The 18,406-nt window shown below is 38.4% G+C and overlaps 1 protein-coding gene across 1 annotated transcript in view; it reads left to right on the forward strand.

The window, feature by feature from the left end:
* cwf19l2 (CWF19 like cell cycle control factor 2) overlaps positions 1-18,406 on the forward strand; it is a 75,698-nt gene that overhangs the window by 43,452 nt on the left and 13,840 nt on the right. Inside the window, exons 12-13 of the mRNA XM_061925407.1 lie at positions 2,392-2,520; positions 5,232-5,369. Coding sequence (XP_061781391.1) covers positions 2,392-2,520; positions 5,232-5,369 — 267 coding nt within the window. The remainder of the gene's footprint in view (positions 1-2,391; positions 2,521-5,231; positions 5,370-18,406) is intronic.

Below are 18,406 nucleotides of genomic sequence, written 5' to 3' on the forward strand. Positions count from 1 at the left end.
GGGAGCAGTGGGCAGCAGCGGTGGCTGCGCCCGGGAATCATTTTGGTGATTTAACCCCCAATTCCAACCCTTGATGCTGAGTGCCAAGCAGGGAGGTAATGGGTCCCATTTTTAAAGTCTTTGGTATGACTCGGCCGGGATTTGAACTCCCAACCTACCGATCTCAGGACGGACACTCTAACCACTAGGCCACTGAGTAGGTAAAGATAATACAAGCATGTTTAACACATAGTTAATATTGTTAACAAGTTAAAGGTGTTTAAAGATAATGCAAGCATGTTTAACACATATAGTTAATATTGTTAACAAGGTAAAGGTGTTTAAAGATAATGCAAGCATGTTTAACACATAGTTAATATTGTTAACAAGTTAAAGGTGTTTAAAGATAATGCAAGCATGTTTAACACATATGGTTAATATTGTTAACAAGTTAAAGGTGTTTAAAGATAATACAAGCATGTTTAACACATATAGTTAATATTGTTAACAAGTTAAAGGTGTTAATGATAATACAAGCATGTTTAACACATATAGTTAATATTGTTAACAAGTTAAAGGTGTTTAAAGATAATACAAGCATGTTTAACACATATAGTTAATATTGTTAACAAGTTAAAGGTGGTTAAAGATAATACAAGCATGTTTAACGCATATAGATTCCTTTCTTTCATGAAGACAAGAATATAAGTTGGTGTATTACCTGATTCTGATGACTTGCATTGATAGTAATCAGACAGTGGTGCTGATAAGGTCTGCATTTTCGAATGGAGGAGAAAAAAAGTCCTCCTTTCTGTCCAATACCACATGAAAGTGGTTGCTTTTTGGCATCTTATTTGTCCAGCTTCCGTACTCCTTTGTATACACTTTACAAGAAATACATTGTTGGCAAACTCCAGTCTGTAGCTTGCTAGCTTGTGCACGCCAGCTTTCTGAGACTCTTATTTTGGTAGCGCAAGCAGGATGAAGCAGAGCTTTTATTGTGCAACTGTGCAGTCGGTCTTTGGAGTTTTGACGACAGGTACGGCGCCAGAGTCTGTTGAAATAAAGTGTTACTCGCCTTCCAGTCGGTAATTTTAATGAGCTGGCAGCAGCCAGCGTCATCTCAGAAGACCCTCGGGTGCCGTGAATGTCAATCAAGTGACGGAAGTGACGTCATAGTGAAGATTTATGATCGCTCATTTTTAGGACTATTTTTTTAATGCCTGGCTGGTGATCGACTGACACACCCTCCACGATCGACCGGTAGCTCGCGATCGACGTAATGAGCACCCCTGGTCTAATGCAATGCTTAGCGCCCCCTAGAGGCTCGCCGAAAAATATGTTTCTCAGCTGTGGTCGGTACTCAGTTGCAATACACTTTTCCACCACTTGTGGCAGTAATGACAATATCAAACAGAAGAAGTTTGGAGCGAAAGTTTCTTAAGCGCAAAAATGATGACTAAAGCGGTAAAGCTCTGTTTCATTTGCACTTTAATTTTACTGACAGTTTATTGAAGAAACATATTCATTATTAATTTAGTTTATCCATTTAAGCAGAACATAGAAATATGTAAATGTTTTTTTTTCATCATTTTTGGAGTCCCTTTTTATGCAGTACATTTGATTAGTGTTTATTTTGTAATCAGCCTGACCTGAGCTTTGATTGCATATTATTTGACTAGCTTTGTCCTGTTAAACTGTACGTAGGTTAAAAAAAAATATGATTAAAATCAAGAGTAAGATGACTAATTCAGTGGTAATATTGAGTCTGTAGTGGAAAAGTTGGGCCTCGAGGTAAAAAAGGTTAAGAACCCCTGCTCTGATGGACATAGGGAAGGGTACCGGTACTTAATTTGGTACTTTTTAGGTGCCAACTAAATTTCGTCAAAACTGTGCCATATTTCATTACCTTTGTTGTATGTGACGTGACGTTCGGTTGTAGACTCAAGCACTTGGCGGGCAAACAGGCGTGTTCGTATCAGAGTCGCAATAAACATTCCACCGGTTAGCATCAGCGGATTTACATGGCGATTTCAACACTATTTAGTAACGAAAAGTACAACTAAAAATGTACGTTACAATCAAATTGCTGGTGTTTAATACGTTCAGTACATGCAGCGTAAACACTTTGTAGGACTCAACAAAAGACGATACTGGCATCTGACCATTGTTTGAAATTTGGAAGGTACCCAACCCAAAATGGACACAATACCAACTCCCAAAATACATGATTAAAGCCATCATTTCCAGAAAAAGTTAATACTGGGTAAATACCGTATAGAGTAATAATAATAATATGTTATCCTATTTATTTCTGTATGTTTTTGTTGAACTATCTGAGCCTTTTTGGGGTTTCTTTGTCAGTCAAAAGAATTGATTTAAAATGTCCCGTCTGTGGTTTGGGGTTCTCAGCCGGCGGGCAGATCTGCGGAGGACCAGGAGGTGGTGCTGTTCCGAACAGACCAGTCGGGTCAGGCCTGGCCGGTCCAGCCCATGTCAGGACCTCGGGAGCCCCACGGAGGACGACGGAAGAAGAAGTCGGTAAGTGATGGCATGGAAGGAAAAATCCACACCTATTCTGGTCACCACAAAATAATAATAGAAAAACGCTAAAATGCTAACGTTAGTGTGCTATGGTTAGCATGTGTCAAGTACTAAATTGAGTGATTCTTAAGTGTACGGCTGCTAAATGAGGGGAAAAAGTTACATTTAGCACGAGTCAAGTACCAAGTTATACCACTGAGGCGTTTGGTGAAACCTGGGTTAAAAAAGTTACCCTGCTAACGTTAGCCTGTTAGCATATGTCAAATACCAAGTTATATAATTCTGGGGTAGATAGATAGTACATCAGGAGAGTTCCCTCAGGAAAATTAAAAATGCGGTTGTAAAATTAGCAAAGAAAATTTGCATGCTAACGTTAGCCTGTTAGCATATGTCAAATACCAAGTTACCGTATTTTTCGGAGTATAAGTCGCACCGGAGTATATATATATATACCACTGAGGCGTTTGGTAAAACCTTGGTTAAAAAAGTTAGCATGCTAATCTTAGAAAGCTGGCATGCTAACAGTTAGCATGAGTCAAGTACCAAGTTATACGACTCTGAGGTGTACGGTGGCAAAATTAGTTAGCATGCTAACAGATAGCATGTGTCAAGTTATGGGACTCCAAGGCGAACGAATTAGCTAAAGTTTTAAAATAAGTTTTTTGAATAGTTAGCATGCTTTTCAGCATTAACACAGTAAGACAAATATTGTACTTTAATATATAAGACTTTATTTAACCATTTTTCCACCCTGCACTGTGAATGTTTACATGTTGTGTTCAATAAAACATGACAACGTAACATTTTTGTGCAGTATTATTTCAAGCAGACTGTGTTTGTCTATTTTGGGGGATTAGATGAAGAAAATTGGGCCTTTTATACCCAATTTATGCAAACATCCAAGTAATCCCAAAGGGTTCACTTACTTTTTCTTGCAAAATTAGCAAAAGAAAAGTTAGCATGCTAACAGATAGCATGTGATAAATAAATTATAAATGCCATGTTATAACTTTTTAAAATAGGTTTTAAATATAATTTATAATATATATATATATTATTATGTATTATATATATATATATAATATATAATAAGTATAATGCATATGTTCCTTTTGACTGTACATGTACTGTAAATGTATAATGTGTTTGTTATTCACATGTGAATAATGCTGTATAATAGACTGTATTTATATCATTCACATGTGAATAATGCCGTATAATAGACTGTATTTGTTATTCACATGTGAATAATGCTGTATAATAGACTGTATTTATATCATTCACATGTGAATAATGCTGTATAATAGACTGTATTTGTTATTCACATGTGAATAATGCTGTATAATAGACTATTTATATTATTCACATGTGAATAATGTTGTATAATAGACTGTATTTATATCATTCACATGTGAATAATGCTGTATAATAGACTGTATTTATATCATTCACATGTGAATAATGCTGTATAATAGACTGTATTTGTTATTTACATGTGAATAATGCTGTATAATAGACTATTTATATTATTCACATGTGAATAATGCTGTATAATAGACTATTTATATTATTCACATGTGAATAATGCTGTATAATAGACTATTTATATTATTCACATGTGAATAATGCTGTATAATAGACTATATTATTCACATGTGAATAATGCTGTATAATAGACTGTATTTATATTATTCACAGGTGAATAATGCTGTATAATAGACTGTATTTATATTATTCACATGTGAATAATGCTGTATAATAGACTATTTATATTATTCACATGTGAATAATGCTGTATAATAGACTATATTATTCACATGTGAATAATGCTGTAAAATAGACTATTTATATTATTCACATGTGAATAATGCTGTATAATAGACTGTATTTATATCATTCACATGTGAATAATGCTGTATAATAGACTATTTGTTATTCACATGTGAATAATGCTGTATAATAGACTGTATTTCTATTATTCACATGTGAATAATGCTGTATAATAGACTGTATTTATATTATTCACATGTGAATAATGCTGTATAATAGACTATTTATATTATTCACATGTGAATAATGCTGTATAATAGACTATTTGTTATTCACATGTGAATAATGCTGTATAATAGACTGTATTTATATTATTCACATGTGAATAATGCTGTATAGTAGACTATTTATATTATTCACATGTGAATAATGCTGTATAATAGACTATTTATATTATTCACATGTGAATAATGCTGTATAATAGACTGTATTTATACTATTCACATGTGAATAATGCTGTATAATAGACTATTTATATTATTCACATGTGAATAATGCTGTATAATAGACTGTATTTGTTATTCACATGTGCATAATGCTGTATAATAGACTGTATTTATATTATTCACATGTGAATAATGCTGTATAATAGACTGTATTTATATTATTCACATGTAAAAAATACCCAAGTGTTTATTGTTTATTGTGAGTGAACTATGGTGCTGAATTTCCGTCAGGGATCAATAAAGCTTTTTAGCATTCACACAATAAGACAAATATTGTACTTTCATATATAAGACTTCATTTAAAACTACATCAAATGTGCTTTAAAAAAGCAGAAAAGCTCTGATTGTGCAATGGACTTAAAGCGGCTGTTTGCCACCGTTACGTGGATGCCGAGAGGGCGCTAACTTCCACACTTTTCATCCTCCGTCCAGATTGAGACTCATGTGGACGGCGAGCGCGTGCGCTACTTCCAGGACGACGACGGCGTGGGTCTGCAGGAGATGGTCAGGAGGGAGAAGATGAGCTCGGCACAGGATCAGAACGCCCTCTACTCTCGAATGGCTGCCAAGGTAAGACGGGCCTTTTTATCGCTTCCCACGCCGCGGCACAAGTAGACTAAAAAAGGCATTTTGTAGACACTTGATGTGCAGACATCCTTGGACAAGAACCTGGCACGTGTGTGAGACTGACTGCAATAAGCAATTGTGTGTAAATGCTGGATGTGTGCAAGTTGAACTGGAGTTCTGTTAGCATGCTAACATTAGCATGTGCCAAGTAACAACAAAATTGGCAATAAAAAAAAAAGGTAGCATGCTGACAGGTAACATATGTCACGTACTCTGAGGTGTATGGCTGAAGAAATATCTAAAAAAATAAATAAAAGCATGCCAAGGTTAGCATGTTAACCTTAACATGCTAACAGTTCACATATTTTAAGTTGTATGACTCTGAGGTGTACGGCTTGGAAAGTTAGCATATGTCAAATACCAAGTTATATAACTCTGGGGTAGATAGATAGTACATCAGGAGAGTTCCCTCAGGAAAATTTAAAATACAGTTGTAAAATTAGCAAAGAAAATTTGCATGCTAACGTTAGCCTGTTAGCATATGTCAAATACCAAGTTATATAACTCTGAGGTAAACAGTTGTTAAATTAGCATTGACAATTAGCATGCTAACGTTAGCCTGTTAACATATGTCAAATACCAAGTTATATAACTCTGAGGTATACAGTTGTCAAATTAGCATTGACAATTAGCATTTTAATGTTAGTCTGTGTCAAATATGTAATAAATATTTCACAGGCTGGAACCTTTAAGATTTTGGGTTTACAAAAGTTATAATTTAACAATCCAAGCAGCCAGCATTTCTTCAATGACGCAATGTCGGCTAAAAGTTACTTTCTACTGTTTAGATTTAATTTATAATATAAATACACACTTAATTGTCATTTATATATATATAAATATATATATATATATATATATATATATATATATATATATATATATATATATATATATATATTAGAGATGCGCGGTTTGCGGGCACAACCGCGGAGTCCGCGGATTATCCGCGGATCGGGCGGATGAAATTTAAAAAAATTAGATTTTATCTGCGGGTCGGGTCGGGTGGTTCAAATTATAAAAAACAATTAGATTTTAAATAGATTCAGGCGGGTGGCAGTTAAACCAATTGGGAAATATATATACATAGTTAAATGTTGTTACCCACATACGAAAAACGAGCAGGCACCTGCAGCATATGCCACAACAGAAGAAAAAAAAAAAAAGAGATGGACACTTTTACGGAGCGGAGAAGGGACGCCTCGCCGGGGTCCGGGACCGAGGCCCCTTCCCCCGAGAGGGCCCCACCGGGAGCCGTAGCTGAGGCGATCCGCGAGAAGGGCCCGACGCACGTCCAGGGTCACCACCGCACCGACACACCGCCTCGTCCGCCTTCGCCGCGGCCGGCGTCACGCGCAGCAGGTAAGCAGCTTACCTACCCGCCACCCCCGTGGCCGGGGGCTCGTAACAGGGGTCACTCCGCGCGCTCCGCCCGCACAGCTTACCTGCCCGTCACCCCTGTTGCCGGGGGCGCGTAACAGGGGTCACTCCGCGCGCAGTGCGCTCACGAAAGTGGTGGGGCTCACCCTGGTTGATATAGACAGCAGCTAGGACGGTGGCCATGGAAGTTGGAACCCGCTAAGGAGTGTGTAACAACCCACCTGCCGAATCAACTAGCCCTGAAAATGGATGGCGCTGGAGCGTCGGGCCCATATACTCGGCCGTCGCCGGCAGCGAGACACGCTTGGAGGTGCGCTCAGCGCGGCTCCCATATGATTGCGCACTGGTGTGCGTCTGGGTCGTGACAGCGTGGCACGCGAATGTCTGTGCTGCATTGGATCAGTCTCCTTTCTTTACAGGCAAAAGCTTTATAACCTCACTAATGCCTTGCATCGTCTATATTAGATATATAACAACGGGCGGGTGCGGGCGGATGGCGGGCGGATGCGGTTCTGATCAAATGTTAGATCGGGTGGATTGCGGATGGTTGACGACTTTCTGATGCGGTTGCGGATGAAATAATTGCCTATCCGCGCATCTCTAATATATATATATATATATATATATATATTTTTATATATACTGTATATATATTTATATATATATATATATATATATATATATATATATATATATATATATATATATATATATATATATATGTGTATATATGTATATATATATAAATATATATACATATATATATATAAATATATATACATATATATATATGTATGTGTGGGAAAAAAATCACAAGACTATTTCATCTCTACAGGCCTGTTTCATGAGGGGGGGTACCCTCAATCGTCAGGAGATTTTAATGGGAGCATTCGCATACCATGGTTTATATAGGGCACAGAGTGGGTGGGTACAGGCTGGCCAAGGGGCGTGGTGATTGGCTCATGTGTTACCTAGGAGGTGTTTCCGTCTATGGCGGCATGCTGTTACAATTTCGCTGCGCTTGTTGAGGGATGACAGGTCTGGACGGTAGATAATAAACAGTTTCTCTTTCAAGCATAGGTTGCATCTTTTATTACCACTATTGTAAGGTGTGCTGGATGCAAGAATTTGCCATGTTATTGAATATTCAACATTATTGTCTTTGAGGTCCCAAATGTGTTTGCTGAGTTCTGTGGTATTTCGCAGGTTTTTGTTCCTGAAAGAAGCCTTGTGATTGTTCCATCTGGTTTTGAATTCTCCCTCGGTTAATCCTACATATGTGTCGGATGTGTTAATGTCCTTGCGTATTACCTTAGATTGGTAGACAACTGATGTTTGTAAGCACCCCCCGTTGAGAGGGCAATCAGGTTTCTTTCGACAATTACATCCTTTGTTGGTTTTGGAGTCGTTCTGTCTGAGGGCTGACGGCTCATTTGCAATTGTTTTGTTGTGGTTTGAGATGATTTGTCGTATATTGTTCATGCAGCTGTAGCTCAATTTAATGTTGTTCTTGTTGAATACTTTTCTTAGGATGTTGTCTTTGGGAAAGTGTTTGTCAATCAGATTGAGGAATTTGTGTCCAATGTTCGTTGAGACGTTTTTGCTGTATGGGGGGTTGTACCAGATGATGTCGTTCCGTTTTCTGTTCTTTTTTGGCTGGTTTCCTGGCGTGGGTTCATAGGTGAGGGTGAAATTGTATCCGCTTTCATCAAGGGCTTTTTGGTACGGGGGGGTTGCTTGGTCAAATTCAGCTTTGCTAGATGACAGCATCGATAGCCTTTTATTGATTCCGGTAGGTATTCTTTTCGTGGTGGTGGGTGGATGGTTGCTGTCATGGTGCACGTATTGGAGTGTTGTGTTGGGTTTCGTGAATGGTTGGTAGCTGTTATTTCTCAGGTTGAAAGTGACGTCAAGGAAGTTGACGGTTTGCTTGTTGGCTTCAATCGTGATCCGTAGGCCGTTCTCTTTAAAAATTTGGCATATGCGCTTCTTGGTATTCTCGCTGCTCCTTATATATATATATATATATATATATATATATATATATATATATATATATATATATATATATATATATGTATGTATATGTATATAGGGGTGGTGTTGATACCAAGGGTAGTATCAGTATATGATCGATACTATGGCGATTAGATCGTTTTATCCATTTTCATAAAATCCTTTCAATATCATTTTTTTCAATGTTTACAAATTCATGGAATAATTCAATGGACACATGAGGACTTTGAGGGCAGAACTAAAGGATTTAAACAAGTTGTACAGTAGATCGTACTTAGCAAGTAATAACTGAGATTAAAAAATACATTCATTACATGCGATCTTTATCTGACGATCTATAAATAAATATATATATATATATATATATATATGTATGTGTGGGACAAAAATCACAAGACTATTTTATCTCTACAGGCCTGTTTCATGAGGGGGGGTACCCTCAATCATCAGGAGATTTTAATGGGAGCATTCACATACCATGGTTTATATAGGGCACAGAGTGGGTGGGTACAGGCTGGCCTAGGGGCGTGGTGATTGGCTCATGTGTTACCTAGGAGGTGTTTCCGTCTATGGCGGCATGCTGTTACAATTTCGCTGCGCTTGTTGAGGGATGACAGGTCTGGACGGTAAATAATAAACAGTTTCTCTTTCAAACATAGGTTGCATCTTTTATTACCACTATTGTAAGGTGTGCTGGATGCAAGAATTTGCCATGTTATTGAATATTCAACATTATTGTCTTTGAGGTCCCAAATGTGTTTGCTGAGTTCTGTGGTATTTCGCAGGTTTTTGTTCCTGAAAGAAGCCTTGTGATTGTTCCATCTGGTTTTGAATTCTCCCTCGGTTAATCCTACATATGTGTCGGATGTGTTAATGTCCTTGCGTATTACCTTAGATTGGTAGACAACTGATGTTTGTAAGCACCCCCCGTTGAGAGGGCAATCAGGTTTCTTTCGACAGTTACAGCCTTTGTTGGTTTTGGAGTCGCCAAAAAAGAACAGAAAACGAAACGACATCATCTGGTACAACCCCCCATACAGCAAAAACGTCTCAACGAACATTGGACACAAATTCTTCAATCTGATTGACAAACACTTTCCCAAAGACAACACCCTAAGAAAAGTATTCAACAAGAACAACATTAAATTGAGCTACAGCTGTATGAACAATATACCAAGACTCAAATAGCAGTACAGTTACCATGGCAGGGCTTCTAGAAATACCTCTTCTAATCACACTTATAGATTTAGGATTGGCAAAGTCCCTCCCCTCCATCATACTGTACACCACCATGTCTTTTACTGTACACCACCATGTGGTTTACTGTACACCACCATGGGGTTTACTGTACAGTCTCTCATTTGGGATCCATGAACCAATCTGGCCACAGTGAAATAATGAACGCACTTGAAAAGGCAATACATGACAAGTTCATAGAAAGGAATATGGAAATATCAATTGTCTTGTCATCCTCAAACAACAACACCATTATGCTGCTTTGGCATATGATCAGGAGGACTAGTGATCGCCATGGCAACACTCCTTTAGTGGTTTATTATAGCGGTGGTCTTTCACCAAGTCCTCGTGTTCCTGTGAGCGCTCAGAATCGGGAGCAAACTTTGCTGCACACTTCAGTGATTCTGTGCTTCACAACAGCTGATAAACTGTTGTCACTTTGGATGCTCTTCAATGTGGGAGGATATCAACCATTATCAATCCATTTATAAATGTCAGTAATAGACTATTAAATGCTCTCGGGGTGTCTCTAGCCAATATTGATATCAGATATCTGTCTGCAAAAAAAAAAAGTATCACATTTAATGGACATGCATGTAAAATGTGCGATACAAGCAGTCCTGCAGAGTGTTCACTTGTGTGTGATATCATGTGCTATACAAGCAGTCCTGCAGAGTCTTCACTTGTGTGTGATATCATGTGCGATACAAGAAGTCCTGCAGCGTGTTCACTTGTGTGTGATATCATGTGCAATACAAGCAGTCCTGCAGAGTGTTCACTTGTGTGTGATATCATGTGCGATACAATCAGTCCTGCAGTGTGTTTACTTGTGTGTGATATCATGTTCGATACAAGCGGTCCTGCAGAGTGTTTACTTGTGTGTGATATCATGTGCAATACAATCAGTCCTGCAGCGTGTTCACTTGTGTGTGATATCATGTGCGATACAAGCTGTCCTGCAGAGTGTTCACTTGTGTGTGATATGCGCGATACAAGCGGTCCTGCAGAGTGTTCACTTGTGTGTGATATCATGTGCAATACAAGCTGTCCTGCAGAGTGTTCACTTGTGTGTGATATCATGTGCAATACAAGCCGTCCTACAGAGTGTTCACTTGTGTGTGATATCATGTGCGATACAAGCAGTCCTGCAGCGTATTTACTTGTGTGTGATATCATGTGCAATACAAACAATCCTGCATTGTGTTCACTTGTGTGTAATATCATGTGCGATACAAGCAGTCCTACATTGTGTTTATTTGTGTGTTATATCATGTGCGATACAAGCGATCCTGCAGCATGTTTACTTGTGTGTGATATCATGTGCGATACAAGCAGTCCTGCAGCGTATTTACTTGTGTGTGATATCATGTGCGATACAAGCGGTCCTGCAACGTGTTTACTTGTGTGTGATATCATGTGCGATACAAGCAGTCCTGCATTGTGTTTACTTGTGTGTGATATCATGTGCGATACAAACAATCCTGCATTGTGTTTACTTGTGTGTGATATCATGTGCGATACAAACAACCCTGCATTGTGTTTACTTGTGTGTGATATCATGTGCGATACAAGCGATCTTGCAGCGTGTTTACTTGTGTGTGATATCATGTTCAATACAAGCGGTCCTGCAGAGTGTTTACTTGTGTGTGATATCATGTGCGATACAAGCAGTCCTGCAGCGTGTTTACTTGTGTGTGATATCATGTTCATTACAAGCGGTCCTGCAACGTGTTTACTTGTGTGTGATATCATGTGCGATACAAGCAGTCCTGCAGAGTGTTTACTTGTGTGTGATATCATGTTCGATACAAGCGGTCCTGCAGCGTGTTTACTTGTGTGTGATATCATGTTCATTACAAGCGGTCCTGCAACGTGTTTACTTGTGTGTGATATCATGTGCGATACAAGCAGTCCTACATTGTGTTTATTTATGTGTTATATCATGTGCGATACAAGCGAATCCTACAGCGTGTTTAATTGTGTGTGATATCATGTGCGATACAAACAATCCTGCATTGTGTTTACTTGTGTGTGATATCATGTGCGATACAAGCAGTCCTGCAGCTTGTTTAGTTGTGTGTGATATCATGTTCATTACAAGCGGTCCTGCAGAGTGTTTACTTGTGTGTGATATCATGCGCGATACAAGCAGTCCTGCAGCTTGTTTAGTTGTGTGTGATATCATGTTCATTACAAGCGGTCCTGCAGAGTGTTTACTTGTGTGTGATATCATGCGCGATACAAGCGGTCCTGCAGCGTGTTCACTTGTGTGTGATATCATGTGCGATACAAACAATCCTGCATTGTGTTTACTCGTGCGTGATACCATGTGCGATACAAACAATCCTGCATTGTGTTTACTCGTGCGTGATATCATGTGCGATACAATCGGTCATGCGGCCCATTTTTGTCAGCAACATATTATCGGGAAAAAAACAACTGTGAAATGTAGGAAACAATCAGAAATGTTGATACTAATATTAATAATAAGCATCACTCTGACACTAAGTTTTGATATTTAATGTTTGTAGCATTTTTGAACAAAATAGAAAAATATCTAAACATCCACACATTTTTTGTATTCATTTTGTATTAAATTCCCAGCTTTTTCCTAATGACATTATGTCTTTTTGCTCTTTTTTTTTGTACATTTTTACCATTGTTGTTTTTTTCCCGTCAACATGTTGCGGGCCAACAAAACTTGAGCTGCGGGGGCCGTAAATGACCCCCGGGGCCACACTTTGCACACCCCTGATCCACTTCATCATGTCAAACATTTATTCTTGCCTCATTCCACTACTGCTGCCTGCTTTTTCATGCGTGTGCTACTTCCACATTTTACAAGCGTCTCTATTTCTTTATGTGACCTAGCAACTAATCGATATTTGCTGCTCCGTCTAAGACTCCATCATGTCCCCTCACCTACATCCAACTCTATGTGAGCATGACTAATCTACGTGCGTGTGCATTTAGATATTTGCTATCAAAGGTAGAGGGAATACTGCTCTTGAACACACACACACACACACACACACACACACACACACACACACACACACACACACACACACACACACACACACACACACACACACACACACCCTCTCTGTGTCACAAAATCCAATTTTCACTCTCACTCACTCCCACACTTCGAGTCATGGACACACACTTCAACAGTGCTTGCCCCTCCCGCACACACACACACATTATTACACACACACACACACACACACACATTATTACACACACACACACACACATTTCAATCTGTTGCCCGGTTACCATGGCGACAAGACACAGACTGAGTCGCTACTCAGTGTCCTGCACTAAGACCAACTAGTTCATACACGGCACGTTCCTTTGTTGGAATGTGATGATTGCAGAGATGTCCGATAATGGCTTTTTTTGCCGATATTCTGATATTGTCCAACTCTTAATTACCGATTCCGATATCAAGCGATACCGATACATACAGTCGTGGAATTAACACATTATTAGGGCCTATTGAATTTCTAAGGTTTTATTATTATTATTCTTCCGCAACTTTGCGCTGTAATTTGACCCCCTTAACATACTTCAAAACTCACCAAATTTTACACACACATCAGTAATATACGGCAAAACTTTTTATCAAAAAACCAAACCTCAAAACTCAAAATTGCGCTCTAGCGCCCCCTAGGAAGAAAAAAAAAACTAGACTGCCTGTAACTCCCACTAGGAAGGTCGGAGAGACATGAAACAAAAACCTCTACGTAGGTCTGACTTAGACCTAGTTTTCATAATTGTATATCCTCGGGCAAAAATCAACAGGAAGTTGGCAATTCCCCCTTCAAGACAAAAAAGTACTAAAAACAGTCACTTTTGCCTCTTTGAGCTGTAATTTGACCCCCTTAACATACTTCAAAACTCACCAAATTTTACACACACCTCAGTAATATATACGGCAAAACTTTTTATCGAAAAAACCAAACCTCAAAACTCAAAATTGCGCTCTAGCGCCCCCTAGGAAGAAAAAAAACTAGACTGCCTGTAACTCCCACTAGGAAGGTCGGAGAGACATCAAACAAAAACCTCTACGTAGGTCTGACTCAGATCTAGATTTCATAATAGTACATTTTCGGGCTAAAATCAACAGGAAGTTGGCAATTCCCCCTTCAAGACAAAAAAGTACTAAAAACAGTCACTTTTGCCTCTTTGAGCTGTAATTTGACCCCCTTAACATACTTCAAAACTCACCAAATTTTACACACACCTCAGTAATATATACGGCAAAACTTTTTATCGAAAAAACCAAACCTCAAAACTCAAAATTGCGCTCTAGCGCCCCCTAGGAAGAAAAAAAACTAGACTGCCTGTAACTCCCACTAGGAAGGTCGGAGAGACATCAAACAAAAACCTCTACGTAGGTCTGACTCAGATCTAGATTTCATAATAGTACATTTTCGGGCTAAAATCAACAGGAAGTTGGCAATTCCCCCTTCAAGACAAAAAAGTACTAAAAACAGTCACTTTTGCCTCTTTGAGCTGTAATTTGACCCCCTTAACATGCTTCAAAACTCACCAAACTGAACGCAGACATCAGGACTGGCAAAAACTGTGATCTAATAAAAAAACCTAACCCCAAATTCAAAAATTGCGCTCTACAGCAATTTTTTAATGAAACGCACAAAAAACTCCTCGGAAGAAAATAATTACAAAACTGCCTGTAACTCCCACTGGGAAGGTCGGAGAGAGATGAAACAAATACCTATATGTAGGTCTAACTTAGACCTACATTTCATAAATTGACAACCCCCACCAAAAATCAACAGGAAGTTTGTTATTCCCCCTTCAATACAAAATTTTTGTAAAAACCGGTCACCTTTCTTCAAAATCTATCTCCTCTGAGCGCGTTTGTCGTTTCGCCTTCAAACTAACACAGGTGAGAGATTAAACCCTTGTGATTAAAAGTATATATGGGATTTTTAATACCTGCTCCGGTTTTGATTTTATGACCCTTCAAAGACCCGCTACACTGCTGCTGCTGCGCTGCTGGTTTTTTAAGATGGCTGCTCTAAAGCAGGAAGCACCAGCGTGCCCACACAATGCAGACAAGGTAGGTACACTAGACAAAAGTCTTGGGACACTTCAGACTAAAAGTACACAAAAGTATTGGGACACTTAGGACTATCACCTGCCAAATACGCGGGCCCGAACAACGCTGCTTGCAGCTTTAATTATTATTATTCTTCCGCAACTTTGCGCTGTAATTTGACCCCCTTAACATACTTCAAAACTCACCAAATTTTACACACACATCAGTAATATACGGCAAAACTTTTTATCAAAAAACCAAACCTCAAAACTCAAAATTGCGCTCTAGCGCCCCCTAGGAGAAAAAAAAACTAGACTGCCTGTAACTCCCACTAGGAAGGTCGGAGAGACATGAAACAAAAAACCTCTATGTAGGTCTGACTCAGATCTAGATTTCATAATAGTACATTTTCGGGCTAAAATCAACAGGAAGTTGGCAATTCCCCCTTCAAGACAAAAAAGTACTAAAAACAGTCACTTTTGCCTGTAATTTGACCCCCTTAACATGCTTCAAAACTCACCAAACTGAACGCACACATCAGGACTGGCAAACATTGCGATCTAAAAAAAAAACCTAACCCCAAATCTCAAAATTGCGCTCTACTGCAATTTTTTAATAAAACGCAAAAAAAACCTGCTCCTCGGAAGAAAAAAATGACAAAACTGCCTGTAACTCCCACTGGGAAGGTCGGAGAGACATGAAACACATACCTCTATGTAGGTCTCACTTACACCTACATTTCATAAATTGACAACCCCCAGCAAAAATCAACAGGAAGTTTGCTATTCCCCCTTCAAAACAAATTATTTGTAAAAACCGGTCACCTTCCTTCAAAAACTATCTCCTCTGAGCGCGTTTGTCGTTTCGCCTTCAAACGAACACAGGAGAGAGATTAAACCCTTGTGATTACAATGACAGAAGCGCTTTTTTTCTAACTGCTCCGGTTTTGATTTTATGACCCTTCAAAGACCCGCTGCGCTGACGCTGCTGCGCTGCTGTTTTTTTAAGATGGCTGCTTAAAAGCAGGAAGCACCAACGTGCCCACACAATGCAGACAAGGTAGGTACACTAGACAAAAGTCTTGGGACACTTCAGACTAAAAGTAGACAAAAGTATTGGGACACTTATGACTACCACTGGACAAAAGTATTGGGACAGTTAGGACTAGCACCTGCCAAATACGCGGGCCCGACCAATGCTGCTTGCAGCCTTAATTATGCCTAATTTTGTTGTGATGCCACGCTGGATGCATTAAACAATGTAACAAGGTTTTCCAAAATAAATCAACTCAAGTTATGGGGGAAAAAAATGCCAACATGGCACTGCCATATTTATTATTGAAGTCACAAAGTGCATTATTTTTTTTAACATGCCTCAAAACAGCAGCTTGGAATTTGGGACATGCTCTCCCTGAGAAAGCATGAGGAGGTTGGGGGTGTATATTGTAATATTGTAGCGTCCTGGAAGATTTAGTGCTGCAAGGGATTCTGGGTATTTGTTCTGTTGTGTTTATGTTGTGTTACGGTGCGGATGTTCTCCCGAAATGTGTTTGTCATTCTTGTTTGGTTGTGGGTTCACAGTGTGGCGCATATTTGTAGCAGTGTTAAAGTTGTTTATACGGCCACCCTCAGTGTGACCTGTATGGCTGTTGACCAAGTATGCTTGGAATTCACGTGTGTGTGTGTGAAAAGCCGTAGATATTATGTGATTGGGCCGGCACGCAAAGGCAGTGCCTTTAAGGTTTATTGGCGCTCTGTACTTCTCCCTACGTCCGTGTACACAGCGGCGTTTTTTAAAAAGTCATACATTTTACTTTTTGAAACCGATAATTTTTTAAACCGATACCGATAATTTCCGATATTACATTTTAAAGCATTTATCGGCCGATAATATCGGCGATCCGATATTATCGGACATCCCTAGATGATTGTACATGAAAATATGTCATTGAAGTATTTAAATTGCAATTCTATCACATTTTTCAGTCACAAAATTCCATAGAAATTAAAAAATTACAAATAAAAAGCCATTGTTTTTTTTTTTTTTAACTTAATTTGGATGTTCGGTAGAGTTGCACAAAAATCGATTCACATTCGAATCGCAATTCTAAATCGATTCATAATTTTTTTAATAAAAAAATAAATAAATATATATATATATACATACAGAATATTTATTTATTTATTTATTGTTTGTTTTATTTTTATTTTTTTGACAAGAATCCATTTTTTAAAAGTAGTTTTAAGGCCATCTCCATGCAACCAGAAGTACATTTTCTAACTTGTAACCTGTTTTTTTTTGGGTACCGTTATCCAAAATGTATTTCGATACTTTTCAAAATAAAGGTGCCGCACCACAACAAAATGTCATTATTGGCTTTATTTTAACAGAAAATTGAATGATACATTAAACACGTTTTTTTTTTATTGCAATCAAATAATAATTTATACCTTAAATAAAATAGTGAACATACTAGACAACTTGTCTTTTAGTAATAAGTAAACAAACAAAGGCTCCTAATTAGTCTGCTGACGTATGCAGTAACATATTGTGTCATTTATACACCTATTATTTTGTACACATTATTAATCTACTTGTTCATTTACTGTTTACTTTCCGTTTCAACATGTTCTATCTACACTTCTGTTCAAATGAAAACAATCACTTATTCTTGTCTTCTTTGATACTTTACATTAGTTTTGGCTAATACTACAAATGTTGGTATCAATGCAATACCAAGTCGTTACACAGTGCAACTAGTTAGCATGTAGCAGCTAACATGGACAAAATGATGACAAAACCAAATGCCAGCGCACCAATGTGGGAATATTTCAGTTCAAAGCTTAGAAACAAGATGAGCGTATCGACACAACCAACCGTCAGTCTGCACTTACTTGGTTGGCATTTGGTGAACAAGCCAGGTCAATGTAAACAAAATGGTGTGCGCTCACAGAAAGTGTGGTTGAATACATCGGCAAAGACATGCTGCTAAATAATACTGTTCTAAAAGTAGCATTTTCTAAAAGTGCTGTCATGTTTACATGTTCCTCACTCGGAATCTGACAAACTTCATTTAGTTTTGCATAAGAGCTGCTAACACTGTAGTGTTTATATTGTAACTTTGCACTTTTCTTTGACTTGATTGTCAGTGAAGACATGTACAAGTCTTCCTTGAAGTGTCAATACTTTATTTAGCTATTTTATATATTGTTATGGTTGTGTATATTTGACCCCCCCACCCCCTTAAGATTTTTGATTGATTTTGGTTGTGGGG

This window comes from Nerophis lumbriciformis, linkage group LG30, assembly GCF_033978685.3.
Source record: "Nerophis lumbriciformis linkage group LG30, RoL_Nlum_v2.1, whole genome shotgun sequence".
NCBI lineage: Eukaryota > Metazoa > Chordata > Actinopteri > Syngnathiformes > Syngnathidae > Nerophis > Nerophis lumbriciformis.